This window comes from Sinocyclocheilus anshuiensis, unplaced genomic scaffold (genome assembly GCF_001515605.1).
Source record: "Sinocyclocheilus anshuiensis isolate Anshui unplaced genomic scaffold, SAMN03320099.WGS_v1.1 scaffold185, whole genome shotgun sequence".
Lineage (NCBI taxonomy): Eukaryota > Metazoa > Chordata > Actinopteri > Cypriniformes > Cyprinidae > Sinocyclocheilus > Sinocyclocheilus anshuiensis.
This window is the reverse complement of record NW_015539887.1, coordinates 389990-404517: the sequence shown is the minus strand read 5'-3', so window position 1 is coordinate 404517 and position 14528 is coordinate 389990. Positions and strand designations below refer to the sequence as shown.

Sequence of the window (14528 nt, the reverse complement as noted above, 5' to 3'; positions counted from 1 at the left end):
ATTAAAAATACACAGTCAAAAGTTTGGGGTCAGTAAAAGTTTATTTTTTAAGAAATAAATACTTTAATTCAACAAGATCACATTCAATGAATCAAAAATGACAGTAAAGACCTTTTAAAAAATCTCTGTTCAAAAATAAATGTTATTCTTTTCTGGTTATTAAAGAATCCTGAATAAATAACTGTATTCAACATTGATAATAACAAGAAACATTTCTTGAGTGCCAAATCAGCATATTACAATAATTTCTGAAGGATCATGTGACACTGAAGACTGGAGTAATGATGCTGAAAATTCAGCTTTGTATGGAAGACCGTTTCCGCCACTGAATAAAAAATAAAACAAAGGTTATTGCAACTTTTTATCTCACAATTCTGACTTTTTTTTCACAGAATTGCATGATATACTCACAATTTTGAGTTATAAAGTCAGAATTGCGAGATATAAAGTCACAATTCAGACATTTTTTCACAGAATTGCGTGATATAAAGTCACAATTGCGAGTTATAAAGTCAGAATTGCGTGATATAAACTCACAATTGCGAGTTATAAAGTCAGAATTTTTTTTCTCGCAATTGCGAGATAAAGTCCAATTTTAAGGGGGGAGGGAGACTGATATGTTCTCAGAATTGCGAGTTTATATCTCACAATTCTGACTTAATAATTCGCAATTGCGTGTTATAAAGTTATAATTGCGAGATATAAACTCGCAATTCTGAGAAAAAAAGTCAGTGAGTTTATATCTCGCAGTTCTGACTTTATTTCTCAGAATTGCAATTTTATGTCTTGCAATTGTGAGTTTATATCATGCAATTATGAGAAAAAAAGTCAAAATTGTGAGATAAAAAGTCGCAATTACCTTTTTTATTCTTTATTCAGTGGCGGAAACGGGCTTCCATAGCTTTGCCATCACAGGAATAAATTACATTTTTAAATATATTAAAATAGAAAACAGTTATTTTAAATTGTAACAATATTTCACAATATTACTGTTCTACTGTATTTTTGATCAAATAAACGCAGCCTCAGTGAGCATAAGCTTAATACATAAAAAATGTACTGATCTTTGAACAATATGAATATATCCAGTATAACACACCTCTGTATCATGTTGTGCAGAAACCTGCGATGATTGACTTGTCGTTTTGATGGCTTGTTTTTACGTGGTCTTTGCAAAGTCCTCATCATGTGACCAGCTGCTGAAGTCACAAAAGTAAAAAGATCAAGGCCCCATGGCACTCCAGACTCCAACCCCGGTTCAAAGGTCAAAATACTGGATGGACGCATAGCTTTGGAAATAGAACGAGGACAAAATATAAGCATGACAGAGAGAGATCATATTCAACGTCAGATTGAGTAACTTTTCTAAATTGTCAAAGAATGTCAAAATAGCTTTTCAACATTTTGGTTTGCAATCATGTACCACAAAAACTAAAGGAGCAGAACTACTCCAACACTGCATTAAAACAAGATTTAGATCTCTAAAACCTGATGGTAACCAAATTAAATCTTTCTATATGAAAGCCCAACTTACCTTCTGTTGCTCAATAAGAATCCACTTTGAAATGATGTGCACAGAGAAGCAAAAGGCTTTGCACAGGTTATGTACCCTGACTGACCAAGAAACCGAGAGAGACGGATAGAGAGAGAGCGAATGATGAGGGGAGCGTGGCATCGATTCATTGATGATGCCACAGAATGAGTGATTCTTTGTCTGCTTAGAGAAAGGATGGCTAGACAGCAGCATTAAAGAGGACAGAGAAGTGCAGCGAAATAAAAAGAAAAGCAATTACCTAGAAGTCAACTGGTTTGGGCTGTGTGCTCTCTTTAAGCATTGTCAAAAACTGCGCTTGTTAAGTGTTAGCGCACCGTTTAAGCACTTAATGGGCCTTTCATTGATCTCTTTAATCTCGGATCCTCATTAACACATTCTCCTGTCTGAGAGCTCTGCTGGTTGCCACAGACAAATTGCCTTCACTTTTCAGCTCTCAGACAAAAGGTTGTTTTTACATATCTATGGGGGCATTCAACATAATGGAACGAGGTCCAGAGGACAGGAAATATGACGATTCATAGCAGCAGATACATATTCATTTTAACTGTGCATGCTTAATTTATGACGCCAAAGAAAATGGAATATTCTATACCCACATATAGCATTTATATTTGAAATTAGATTCATTTTTAAAGGGATAGTTCATTTAAAAGGAAAGAATTCTGCTGTGATGTATGCATGTTCTCTGTTGGACAATTGTTAATTGACAAATTAAACTAGTGCCAAATATGTCCATAGTGAAAAATGGGATAGTTCACCCCTAAAAATGAGAATTTTGTCATCATTTACTCACCATTATGTTACAAACCTGTTTGGAAGAGACGTTCTTTCTTCTATGGAACTTTTTTTTTTTAAGTCATGAGAATGACACCAAAGTGTAGTTTTATTCACATCTGAAATTATGCATCATGTTTGATAGCATTCAGTTGTGGAAACAGTATTTATACACACAATTAAACATTTTTCACATCTGCATAATTTGACAAAATTACAGCTTCATTGAAAAAAATGCATAATAATAGCATATATTACTATTATATTCATTTTCCTGTTTCCTTCACACAAAATACCTTCAGAAAATCACAAAGGTATTTCTGTTCATTTTAATAAAGATGAGATAACATAAAAGTTTAAGAAACACCAAGCTGTGTTATTTTAATTTATATACTATATATTTATTCACATTTTAAATTAGTTTTTATTCTTATATTTTCAGTTTTCATTTTAATTTAAATTTTAGTCAGTTGTTTTATGTTATTTTTATTAGTTTGCTTAATATTTCTATTATTATATTATTTCTAAGTTATAGCAATTTTAGTACTTTAGCTTATTTTATTTTAGTTAGTTAAAAAGGCAGCATTTCTAATATTCATTTACATTTTTTTAAGTTTTTTAAGTTTTTCCTCTAATGCATCTTTTATTTCTGCTTTATTTGAAATAATAAATGATTTTCAGTAGTTTTAGTTAATAACACCCAGATGGTAAATTGGTAATATCATCTTGTTTGAATGTAGTTTATATTAATCATTCTTGGTCCATTATCATTCAGCACTATGGTAACATTTGCAGTGGTCTGTGGACAGGAGATTCTTCACTATATTTAGTACAACTACACACACACACACACACACACGTGTCAGCTCATGTTCTCTCTCGGTTTTGAAGATCCTCAGCTTTCAGCCTGGTGTTACAATGTCCTTCTCTCAAGTTTAACATTGGCGAGTTTCATACTTCATATTGTGCATCTGATTTCTGCATTTAATTTTGTATGATTATCATGCATTAGCAGATAATTAGCTTAATGCCTTTCCCTTTTCTAACTTACATTCCCTGGTTCTCACCATGTGTTCTTTTCTCACATTCTTTCACTGACTGATAAACGTTATCATAAACACTAATTCTTGCTACTAGAACTTTGTACCACAGAACAAACAGGTCCGATTGGTCTATGTTTGACCAATCAGTCTGCTTGGTTTACAAGAATCAGTCAGAGGGATCCAACAAAGTGAACCTTGTGATTTGTCATTCATTCTGAAACAGGACAGCTACATGGTGAGTTACTGTAAGCAGTGTGTTTTCTATCTATCTATCTATCTATCTATCTTTGTCATTTGTAAACATAAAAAAACCTCACATTCAGATGAAATGACTTTTAGATCCGACCAAACCGAGGTGCATATTTCAGTGCAATAACATATTTATTATCCTTGTTTAGTGGTCATCATGAACAGAGCATGGGTTTTGTTCAAATCCCATCCATACATCTCCAATGTGGTGGGATACACGACGCTTTTTGCCACAGCAGACCTCATTCAGCAAAGCATGGTGGGAAAAGCTCAGGACAAAGGGACAGTTCACAAACTGGATCGAGTGGGACAAGATCCCTCCAACACTTCCATTGAGGAATTTACTGTGGCTGGAGAAGCAAAGACAGATGATGATAGCAAAATAAGGGACTCAGAAGGAAATAAAAAAGCATCAGCTCCAGTACATGCTCCACAGCTTCACAGCATCAACTGGGCCCAGACTGCTCGGGTGGCACTGGTTGGGTTCTGTTTTCATGCCAACTTCAATTACCATTGGCTTCGTGGACTGGAGAGGATGTTTCCAGGAGGAGGGATCAGAAGAGTGTCACTTAAAGTGTTTCTGGACCAGCTATTTGCAGCTCCTATGACAATAAGTGCTTTCTACATTGGTGAGAACCAGGGGATTTTCATCATACTTCCACTTCTACTTTCATAATTGAACGAAATCAACGCATAAATATCTGTGCATATGAATTCATAGTTGGAAATGTTTTACTACAAGTGTTTATTACACTTCTAAAGGGCTGAGCACATTGGAGGGCGCAGAGGATCCCCTTGAAGACTGGAGAACTAAATTTTGGACCTCTTATAAGGTAACCAAAAGGAACACAGGAAGAACACTAGAACTATTCAACATAAATGTAAATATTAAAGGTTCAGGATCAATTCTGACACACTGATTTACTTTTTTTCCTCTCTCTCTCCGGTAGACTGGAGTAGTGTATTGGTCAACAATGCAGGTACTGTTAGTCCATCCATTTGTTCATATACTTCTGTTCATCTGTTTCTAAGAAGTTTCCTAATTTTCTCCCTAAAATGATATTCTTCATGTCTCAGGCTGTGAACTTCTCACTGATCCCGCCGGTGGCTCGTACTGTTTTTGTTGGAGTAGTCGCTCTTGGCTGGACTGTCTTCTTGTGTCATTTCAAGCAACAGAAGAGTGACTTCCTGACTTAGGCTTTATTCTGCAGCTGCTTGGCTTTGAATTTAGCCAAAACATGGACTGTTCTTTAATCAACATATGCAACATACAATGCATATATGCAACTATGTACATATTGCATATAAGGGATGCAATAAATCTGGCTGATGTTTTAAACAACATGCAATCTGAGCAAATAATTTAGCTTGTTCTATTGGACTGGATTATTTCTTACCCCCGAAATGGTGGTAGTGAAAGATATTTACTTCCATACTGTGACAAAAATTAGAGTAAAACGGGTTATCAAAAAAGAAAAAAATGTGGACTTGGTGCATTGGTTGTTGATTTTGATATGTGGGAAGTATACAGATGAATCATTCACAAAAATAACTAAAACCAGAGTTTAGAAAATAGTTTGGGTGAATTTTCATTTCATGCTGATTTAATTTTATTCATGATTCATGCTTAAGAGAGAGATTTTATAGATTTATTGAAATAAAACAACAGGTTATAGATATGAAGGGGGAACTACAATGATATTATTATTATTGCATTTATTAATTTATATAGCCTAGTTATTTATATAAAATATATAATATTTATTTATCAGGGACAATAGACATTAATTATAATATATATACCGGTACACAACGAAACACACGGCAACAACAATACTACAGCGAGAATAAAAGTTACGCCTTCTTTCTTTGCGTGAACATTTGGGTGGCGTTATGCAAATATTCCCACATCGTGACGTAGACGTGGGGGCGTGTTAGAACGAGCCGTTTTAGGTAGGTGTGGCTGACTCTGAACTTTTATAAAGAATATCTCTTTGGATTTGAGACTTTAGTCTTTGCAACTTTGCAGATCTTCTTTGTGCACCAAGAGCTTGCAACACTCCAAAAAGAGAAAGGAATATTTGAAATGGCATCATATGACCCCTTTAAAAGTAAAAATGTTTATTTTTGTAATTTTAGCCTACCAGCCACTAAGATTTCCTGAAAACACCTGCAAATTTCATTTCCCTTCAAAACATTAAAGATTACACTAAAGACGTATTCATTATTAACCTCGCAGTCGCCCTCGTTTAGACTTTATGTAGCCAAGATAGAGACCGCGCTGGTGTGAGTATTTGCCTTACATTTTAATCTATTTGTTTGGTTAAACGCGCTTTAGAATGACTTTTAATAAATAGTATACTTAACAATGTTGAAGTGTGTTATCTCTGTATGACAAACCTTGCTGTAACCATCCATACCAGCAGCAAGCGCACGATTTTTCAATGACAGGAAGCCTGCACCATTCCGGACGCACCTTTCCTATCACATGACTCATGGCGTTCCGTAATCTCGCTATACGTCCTCTCGCGAGCTTTCCTTTTCCCTTTTCACTCTGAGTCCAAGATGGTAGGTAGCTTGATTTCTTATGGAATATACCAGTGTCCAAAATCTACCTCCATCCTCAGCTGTATCTCTTCTAATTCTGCCGCAGATGATGTTTAGAAGCATAACATAGTGCTACAAGTCAAAAAAATATGTGTATTGTAGTGTATTGTGTGTGGATTTAATAAGTAAACGTCGGCTAGCGCACATCGGGCCGCGAAGCAGAGATTCCCATTCATGTGTCGTGTGTTAAAATACTTACAGATGTCTAACGACAACGTGTCATTGTCTTATTAAGATTTTGTGTACCCAGATATAACATGTTTGCTGATTTTTCATTTAAGTTGCCTAGACGCTAAATCAAACTCGTGTTGGCTAAGCCTATTCTGTTGATGCGGTTCTCTTAGCCACGTGAGTTACAATGTATTTGAGACAAATGTATTAATATGAGTGTTATGAAGTTATCTTCATTTCACGTTGGTTTTGTAGTTATTATAGCTATAGTTATTATATATATTGTATTATTATCAAATATGCATCATTGTGGCTAGTTAATATTTAAGTTCTTTGCTAGTGTAATCTATTGAGAACGTGCTAAATCTGACACTGCTCCACGTTTTATATAATGATTCTTTTTATTTGTGTGTAATTGATTATTGTGTTTGAATCTAAAAGGGAGTTGACATCAGACACAACAAGGACCGTAAGGTTCACAGGAAGGAGCCCAAAAGTCAGGATATTTACCTGAGGCTCTTGGTCAAGGTAAGAACCATAATGAAACTTAAGGGCTGATTGCATAAGTTGTCTGTTTGTTGCTTTAATTTTATACCAATGCATTTTTGTTGTTGTATTGTAGTTGTACAGATTCCTGTCTCGCCGTTCTGATGCTCCCTTCAACAAGGTCATTCTGAGAAGACTCTTCATGAGCAAGACCAACCGCCCCCCTCTGGCCTTGTCCCGACTGGTGAGTTTGAGCCCCAGTTTTTCTCCTGAATATGCACATCTCATTTACGTTTGCCCTGTTGTGTTAGGCCTTGTCACTTGAGTAAACATTCTGTTATGTTCAAAAAGATGAACACGTATTTTTATTTATTTTTTTGCTTCTAGATCCGTCAGATGAAGCTTCAAGGCCGTGAAAACCTGACTGCTGTTGTTGTGGGAACTATTACTGATGACGTCAGGATTCAGAAAATCCCTAAACTGAAGGTAAGACGAGACAATGAAAATCATACAACATTGTCATAAAGCCTTTGTGTTCAAGGTCTGTCTGTCCACACATCTGCACATCTGTCTTGCTTCTGATTCTTACTATGTGTTCATGAGAAATTTGTTTTTAAGAGATACTGAACTGCATGATTGATCCTTGTGATTGCTAAATGTGAATAGTAGGGCTGCACGATTAATCGAATGCGATTGTCATGCGCACTTTGATAGTAATGCCGGTTCTGTAATCAGCAGGAAATCATCATCACGTGCTTTCAGATGGAGCAGCATTTACTACACATAGCCGTAGTTCACTGACAAGTTGCGCAAAAAAATCGCAGACGATTTTATTGTGCGATTCTGAAATCGAAGAAATCGTTCGCGATAATAACAGCTGTTTGCATAGCTTCTCAGCGCATGACAATCGCAGCTTCTGTCGAATCGCGATCTCGATTCCATTTCGATTTATCGTGCAGCCCTAGTGAATAGTTAAATGTGTCCTCTTTTTATTAAAGTATGCTGTCTAGATTCCTTTTAGCACTTTTTTTAATGTTCTGATATTTTTATTATCATTTTATTATATATAAATAGTAATAATATAAATCTACCGCAGGAATATTTAGACCAATATATTTTTTCTGCTATTAAAAAGTGGACTTTTTAACAAATTGGGGAGTGTCAATATGTATTTTATAAACCGTAAATAATTTGGGGTTTTTAATGGTTTAAAGTTTTAATATTTGTATGTTCAATAAAAACAATAGTTACTGAAAGTCTAAATAACTTTAGTTTACGTCTTGGTTTTGTGTATTTTAGCATTATAGTTTATTGCCGCTTAAATATAGAATGTTGGTGTGATATTACCTACTGTTTTCTTGACAAACACCAAGTTTGTGTTTTAATTTAATTGCAATCTTAATCCACATCTCTGAGATTACAAGAAGGGATAAATCTTGCTAATGCTTTTTAACCATTGGCAAGCACCGTATGGTAACAACTGTGCTTTGTGGTAATTTGCATGCTTTTTAAAAGATGGACACAAGAACAGTGCTGCAAGAACAGTATTTTTCATCACCGCTCCACTACAGTGAGTGGGAGCTGTTAGGAACAAAAAGAGGAGCACGGAAGCATTTGAAACGGGCTGTTATTGCAACAGATATGTGATGCAATTTTTCTAAAAAAATAAATAAAAAAGTAGCAGTAAAATTTTTACCTTTTAAACAATAGCATGTACATTTTCCTATTAAATAGGATATTTAAATAATGCATAAATAGGAAATTTTCCTGTTATTAAATTAAATATTAATTTCTGACTTGTCCAAGCAGTGTGACTGACCATATGAGAAGCTCACACCTCCACCGTGCATTTATCTTCATCTGAACGCACAAGTTTTATCTCTGAGGAGCCATGCAGATTTATTTTTACAGATGTTCCCATGAAAAGAAAATGATCATACAAATAGGGCTTAAGTCGCCCTTGGAAGTTTGCTGAAGCCCACTATTGTGATCCAAGCTGCTGGTTGAGAAATGATGAGTCTTTACAGCACTTTGAGATGAAATGCGTTTCCCGAAAGCAACTATGTTGCAAGTTCCGTCGTTGCTAATAGAATTCAATGGAACTAACGACCATAGTTGGCTAACGATGGTTTTGGGAAGCGCACCCCTGATCTTGAGTTTGTGGTCAGTAGTTTCATAGTTCAGCTTGCTCTAGTTCATGCAAACATGACCCAGTGCACGTTCCATCATGTGTTGTCCAATCGGATTCATTTATGCAGGAAAAAGTTAGAAATAGAAAGGCAGTTGATACAGCAGTATCTCAGCATATGTGCACAATGACATTGTTTTGGTTCCTTTTTTAAATGTTTGCCGTGCTTTTGGGAACGCAACATAGACCATACTTGTAATGAGAAGCCTTAAATAAAACACAATGGTTGAAAATTTTGAAATTGAAATTAACATGTTTTTCTTAATTTCTTTATTGATGTGTTTGAGAAATGGTAATAAGAAGAATATATTTATTATAATTTATTATAATTTTATAGCCTTGTTGATACATAATCACAAAGTGATGTGTGATTATGTATACATTTTTTTGGCCAAATTATGCAGCCGTACAAACAAGCCTGTACTCTTTTTTTTTTTTTTTTAATTGCATTTTCGTTAAAAGCTAATTTCTTATAAAACATGAAAATGCTCTTTCACAAATTTGTTTTATTTAGGAATGAAGATTAAATGCATACATTATAGTGTATAATTAGATGTGTATAATTATATTAAGTATATATTCATGTTGAAATGTTTCTTAGTTTTTCATAACATGCTGTATGTAAATGCATAGTATTGGTATGCATAGAAAGTATGCAATTGCTATATAATAGTATAAAATGAAGTAAGAATGCAAGAAAGGAAATTGTAATGTGAATTATATATATCTGAGTTTTCTCTTTAAATGAATGTACACTGATTCACAGTTGAGAACTACCTTGTGTTACAAGGATAATCAGATACAAATAATGGTGCTGTGTTTGCTGCTTTGTGTCTTGATGTTTTTTTATGTACAAACATTTCTGAAGTCTTATTTTAGGTGTGTTTTCACCTGCACCTGTCTCAATGTCTAAATGCTCATTTCTCTTTCCTGTGTCTTCTCACAGGTGTGTGCCCTAAAGTTGACCGACCGTGCTCGTAGCAGGATCTTGAAGGCTGGTGGACAGATCATGACCTTTGACCAGCTGGCGCTTACTGCACCTAGAGGAAAGGGCACCGTTCTGTTGTCAGGTACGTGTTCGTAAAGCAAGGATACAAATTCAGGTCTTCAAAACCACCTCAGGATTTTTTCTTTTACATTCTTGTGTCCCGAATTAATTGTTTCGATGTAGATGTTTTTTGTTTTCAGCTAAGCTCAGGGTTGTTAATGCTCTTGTCTTGTTTGTCTGCAGGACCCCGTAAGGCCAGAGAGGTGTACAGGCATTTTGGCAAAGCTCCTGGAACCCCCCACAGCCATACCAAGTAAAGAAACAATATGCACTTTAATTTTAAGCTGTCATAAACTTGAGTTTGATCATTTTGATGAACGGTTTAACTCAAAGCATGTTTCTCTGTTCTCTAGACCCTATGTGCGCTCCAAAGGCAGGAAGTTCGAGCGTGCCCGTGGTCGCAGAGCCAGCCGAGGATACAAGAACTAAACATCTGTCTTTCTGTATTCAATATTGTAATGCAAATAAAGATTGGATAATATTCCAAAAACAATCTTTTGGAGTTCATCTAATTTTATGCTCCGTTCAAAAAAGCTTAAAGTGTTTCGCAGCAGTCTACTGACTTTTCTTTTTCCTTTTCGAATCCTCTTTACTGTGAAATTGACACCCTACATGCACCTAAAGCACTGAAATGACTGTGACTTAACCACATCAGGTGGAAAAAGCAAACCTAATGATGAAATGTTTTGTTGTACATGTGCGTATGCACATGCTTTCCAATACAGTTTCAGAATTAACTCGAAGATCACTAAGAATTATAATTGTCAAGTTAAAAGAAGTTAACGTCAGAGGAAAGGTGCGCAGACCTTGAATGAACCTTGAATTTTCCATTTTAATTCGCACAAAACAAGCTCTAAGCAGTTTGAGTTTAACATTTATGAAAAATTTCCGAGTGAGATATAAATGTGTAAATATCTAATTTAGCTCACAATTTTAGAAATTCATGAGGAAAAAGTGTTTTTTAAATGATCTTATCAGGCAAGTTTTGTGCTATTTTAATCACCTAATTTTTTTGCAACATATTTCAGTAATATATCATTGGTAAAATACATTTTTAAAAGTAAAAATATTCTAAACTCTTTATGGAAGGCAATAAACTGGTCCAGTAAGAAAATTAGTTTGAGATGAAGTAGAGTGGGACTGTATGGCATTGTCACTGTTTGCAATGGCATGTCAGTTTCCCCCCGCCAAAAAAAGTAAATAAATCCGCGCAAGAATGGTAATTTTTTTTTTACTTTGTAGTTTAAATAAATTACAGTTTTAAGTACAGAACTATTTCAGTCAATGCAGATCACTTCAGAGGTTTTGAGAGAAAGCCATAGAAAATGTAATGCCCTCAATAAAAATGCAAAATTGTTGACATTTGTAGGATGACCATGCAAATGTAGAAGTAAAACTGTGCAACTTAGATGAGCAATGCGACAGCAGAAGTATGTGGAAACAAAAATGATGTGAAGTGCTTGGCCGGTAATCAAAGGAGTTTTGCTATTGGTGAGTAAACACTTTTCAGAAGCTGACTGCCTTTGATCTGCAAATCTGTGGTTGTTATTTCCAGTACATAGAGGACAAATTAAACATTTCAATAGGCAGTTATGAGCAGTTTCGGCCACATGTGATGGTATCATGATAACTAACAATGAATATTAATTTCTGAATTTCCACTGATAATTTCAAACTTCATTTCTAAATGGTTTTAAATTACATAATCTGAAGCCCTTGTGAATAGCAGGTTCTAAAACTCTTGAACAAATCACACGGAAGTCTGTTGAATTTAAAACACATTTTGGGTTTTCTATATAAGGACAAAACTTTCTAGATGAAACCCATCAATGCCATGATGTCAGAAACGGTAAGTGGCAGACAAATCTGCTGACAGACTGACGCTCAGAGACTCGTATGCTTTGTATGTCATGATTATCTATTCATAAACCTCTGTTTCGAATAAGTTCTGTGTGATTCAAAGTTTTAAATGAAACTGTGAGCTCATTTGATCCACTGTTGGCTTTCATGGAACTTTGGGCTGCAATACATTACATAACAAATTCTTACAAACCACACTTTGCATGGCTTTCTGAATAAAATGTGGCACTGGGTTTTTATGAATATGCATATAAGGCCTCTTACAATACCCATTTCATTCTAAATGCACTCTTTTAAATATTGAATATAATTAAAATATAATATTACATTTTGCAATCATACATATATTTACAAATTGAATCGCAATATATATCGAACATCTTTAACGTTTAGCAAATTGGAAATAATCACACTACTGCTTTTTTACATAATTAACAATTACAACTTTTTTCATTTTTCATATGTATTTGTTTTACCTTTATTAAATTATTATTAATCTAATTACGTATTGCATTGTGTTGTGTTTTACAGTTGAAAGAAATATGTAAACAGATAATGTCCTGGCAGAAAATTACAATTTTTTAAAAATAATAATAATAATATTTTAACTACCATTTTAAGGCAAAGTTTAAATTATTTTATGGTTTTAAAATGAAAAACTACAATACTAAGAGACAACTTTAGTAAGAACTTGTGCTACTCCTTGCCACTTGCTGTCACTAAAATTGCCATATTTAATTTCTCCATGTGGAAAATGCATTTAACAATTATGCATGGGTATGTTCAAAAAGTATGTTGCTAAAGTATGTTCAAATGAAATAAAGTACATATTCAAATAATTGTAAATAATAATTAAATTCAACATTGAGAGTGAGACAGATGAATCTGGAGAATGTTGGTGTCTGTTCTTCTGAGAAAATGACTGATGGGGTCAGTGGGGAAGGAATATGTAATATCTCTCTCTCATAATCCCTCCATCAAGCATAATCAGTGTTAATACGTTCCATTCTCGCTGCTATCTGCATGCATATAATATTCCCACTCATGACTCTCTCTTTTTTCCATGCACATCACAAAGGGGCTCACAAAGGTCTTCCCCAGCTCTCCTGTTATTCAAATCAGCCGTATCAGCCACATACACTAAATAGGAAAGACCCCATCACTTTCTCATATCGCCCCCTCTGATCTGAAGAGAAGGAGAGCATTAAAGTGAACGCTGATATCTGTGCGCTGTATGTAACCATAACATGTCCCAGATACATAGCAGCGGTTCGCGTCAATCAAGGTTGATATTTTGGATGTTTTTGTGTGAAATGGGGTCCTGATGGGCATGAGAACTCACAAGATACAGACAGGAGGGAAATTATGAGAATCTAAGAATGAAAGAGTCTGAAGATCTGCGGTTATCCTCCCATACTTTACTTCATGAAGGCATGCATACCTACCTGCTGCTTTTTCCATGGATTTACATATTTGCATATTCAATTGCCAGCTTACTGTTTCCACTTGGCTAAAAGTTCAGACGTCACTGAGCTGGTGTAGAGCGGCCTCGGAAATCCAGTTTTTAAGATATCGAGAGATATACACTTTCTGGTTGCCAAATGTTAATAAAACAAACCTATAGGCTAGTAAATGTGATGATTATACTGAACACCAGTGAGAACTTCACAAATCCATTAATAAACAAGTTGAGATCATTTGGTTAAAGTCAGTGCAAAAACTGCTCAGAAGTTAGTTCTGGGAAAATCAACATTTGTTTGGATAAGTCACTTAGCTTAATATTTTGTATCTCATTTAATGAAATTCACTGAACTGAAATTAAATTAAGAGCCTAAACACAAACTTTTTTTGTGGGTTGCTTTACAAAAGGGATGGAAATTTGATGTTTAGATGCTTCTGATTATGAGTCGTACACTGCATGCTAAAAAAACTACAAAAGATACTACTTCTTGAACTGGATTGTGAGAGATAGGAGGAGTGAAAAACAAAGCAAAAATGGGAAGGGAGTGACTGAGTCAGCCACAAACTCTTTTCTTCATCAAAACAACTCCAGCCCCCATATTCATGTCACTCGCACACAGGCTCTCTGCCTTTACTGGAAGTGGTGCTGTTTTAGAATATGCTGATCGCACATCCGCATATCAACGGCTGAATCAAATGCATTCCGAAGCTCAGCTCTGATACTAGGCTGACTTAACAGAAAGCACACTTACACAACCACATAAACAAACAATGATGCCATGATGCAGGCTAAAATTACACATGCCATCTGTGTTTTTACCCATTGGTTAAGGGTGGGTTAGTTTCAGTACAAATAAATAATTTATGCTGTGTTTGCATTCATATAACCTATATATAGTGCCTTGCGAAAGTATTCAAACCCCTTCATTTTCCACATCGATCTACACTCCATACACCATAATGGCATAGCAAAAACAGAACTGTCACGACTTTGTAGAAGTCGTGGCCTAATGGTTAGAGAGTCGAACTCATAACCCAAAGGTTGTGGGTTCGAGTCTCGTACCGGCAGGGATTGTAGGTGGGGGG

The 14528-nt window shown here is 35.2% G+C and overlaps 3 protein-coding genes across 6 annotated transcripts in view; 2 read left to right on the top strand and 1 right to left on the bottom strand.

Annotated features, from left to right (window-relative positions):
• Window positions 1-6189, bottom strand: part of LOC107685526 (uncharacterized) — an 8069-nt gene extending 1880 nt beyond the window's left edge. The window contains exons 1-2 of one of the 3 annotated variants that reach the window (XM_016482125.1): window positions 6022-6189; window positions 1100-1289 (exon numbers count right to left, since the gene is read on the bottom strand). In XM_016482125.1, the coding sequence (XP_016337611.1) occupies window positions 1100-1289; window positions 6022-6118 (287 nt within the window). In that variant the 5' untranslated portion in view covers window positions 6119-6189. Of the gene's footprint in view, window positions 1-1099; window positions 2403-6021 lie in introns of those variants that run through there. The other 2 variants (XM_016482127.1, XM_016482126.1) reach the window with 2 other exon arrangements.
• Window positions 2988-5187, top strand: LOC107685527 (mpv17-like protein). Of its 2 annotated transcripts, none has more exons than XM_016482130.1 (5): window positions 2988-3607; window positions 3771-4250; window positions 4384-4454; window positions 4572-4601; window positions 4699-5187. In XM_016482130.1, exons 2-5 carry the CDS (start codon window positions 3779-3781, stop codon window positions 4816-4818), a joined length of 693 nt encoding a protein of 230 aa, XP_016337616.1. In that variant the 5' UTR covers window positions 2988-3607; window positions 3771-3778; the 3' UTR covers window positions 4819-5187. The 2 variants fall into 2 exon arrangements, with proteins under 2 accessions (XP_016337616.1, XP_016337614.1); XM_016482128.1 differs by having other exon boundaries at window positions 2988-3617.
• On the top strand, window positions 6117-10614 carry LOC107685528 (60S ribosomal protein L18). The gene is made up of 7 exons (XM_016482131.1): window positions 6117-6189; window positions 6841-6927; window positions 7022-7129; window positions 7273-7371; window positions 10020-10143; window positions 10305-10374; window positions 10475-10614. The coding sequence occupies exons 1-7, from the start codon at window positions 6187-6189 to the stop codon at window positions 10548-10550; spliced, it is 567 nt and encodes a 188-aa protein (XP_016337617.1). The 5' UTR covers window positions 6117-6186; the 3' UTR covers window positions 10551-10614.
• Window positions 10615-14528: the final 3914 nt, after the last annotated feature.

Excerpts from the sequence above, each read along its gene's own strand:
- LOC107685528 (XM_016482131.1), top strand. Across the intron at positions 7,130-7,272 it reads CTCTGGCCTTGTCCCGACTG|ATCCGTCAGATGAAGCTTCA; the intron begins GTGAGTTTGAGC and ends TTTTGCTTCTAG. Across the intron at positions 7,372-10,019 it reads AGAAAATCCCTAAACTGAAG|GTGTGTGCCCTAAAGTTGAC; the intron begins GTAAGACGAGAC and ends GTCTTCTCACAG.
- LOC107685527 (XM_016482128.1), top strand. Across the intron at positions 4,251-4,383 it reads AATAAGTGCTTTCTACATTG|GGCTGAGCACATTGGAGGGC; the intron begins GTGAGAACCAGG and ends ACACTTCTAAAG. Across the intron at positions 4,455-4,571 it reads AATTTTGGACCTCTTATAAG|ACTGGAGTAGTGTATTGGTC; the intron begins GTAACCAAAAGG and ends TCTCTCCGGTAG.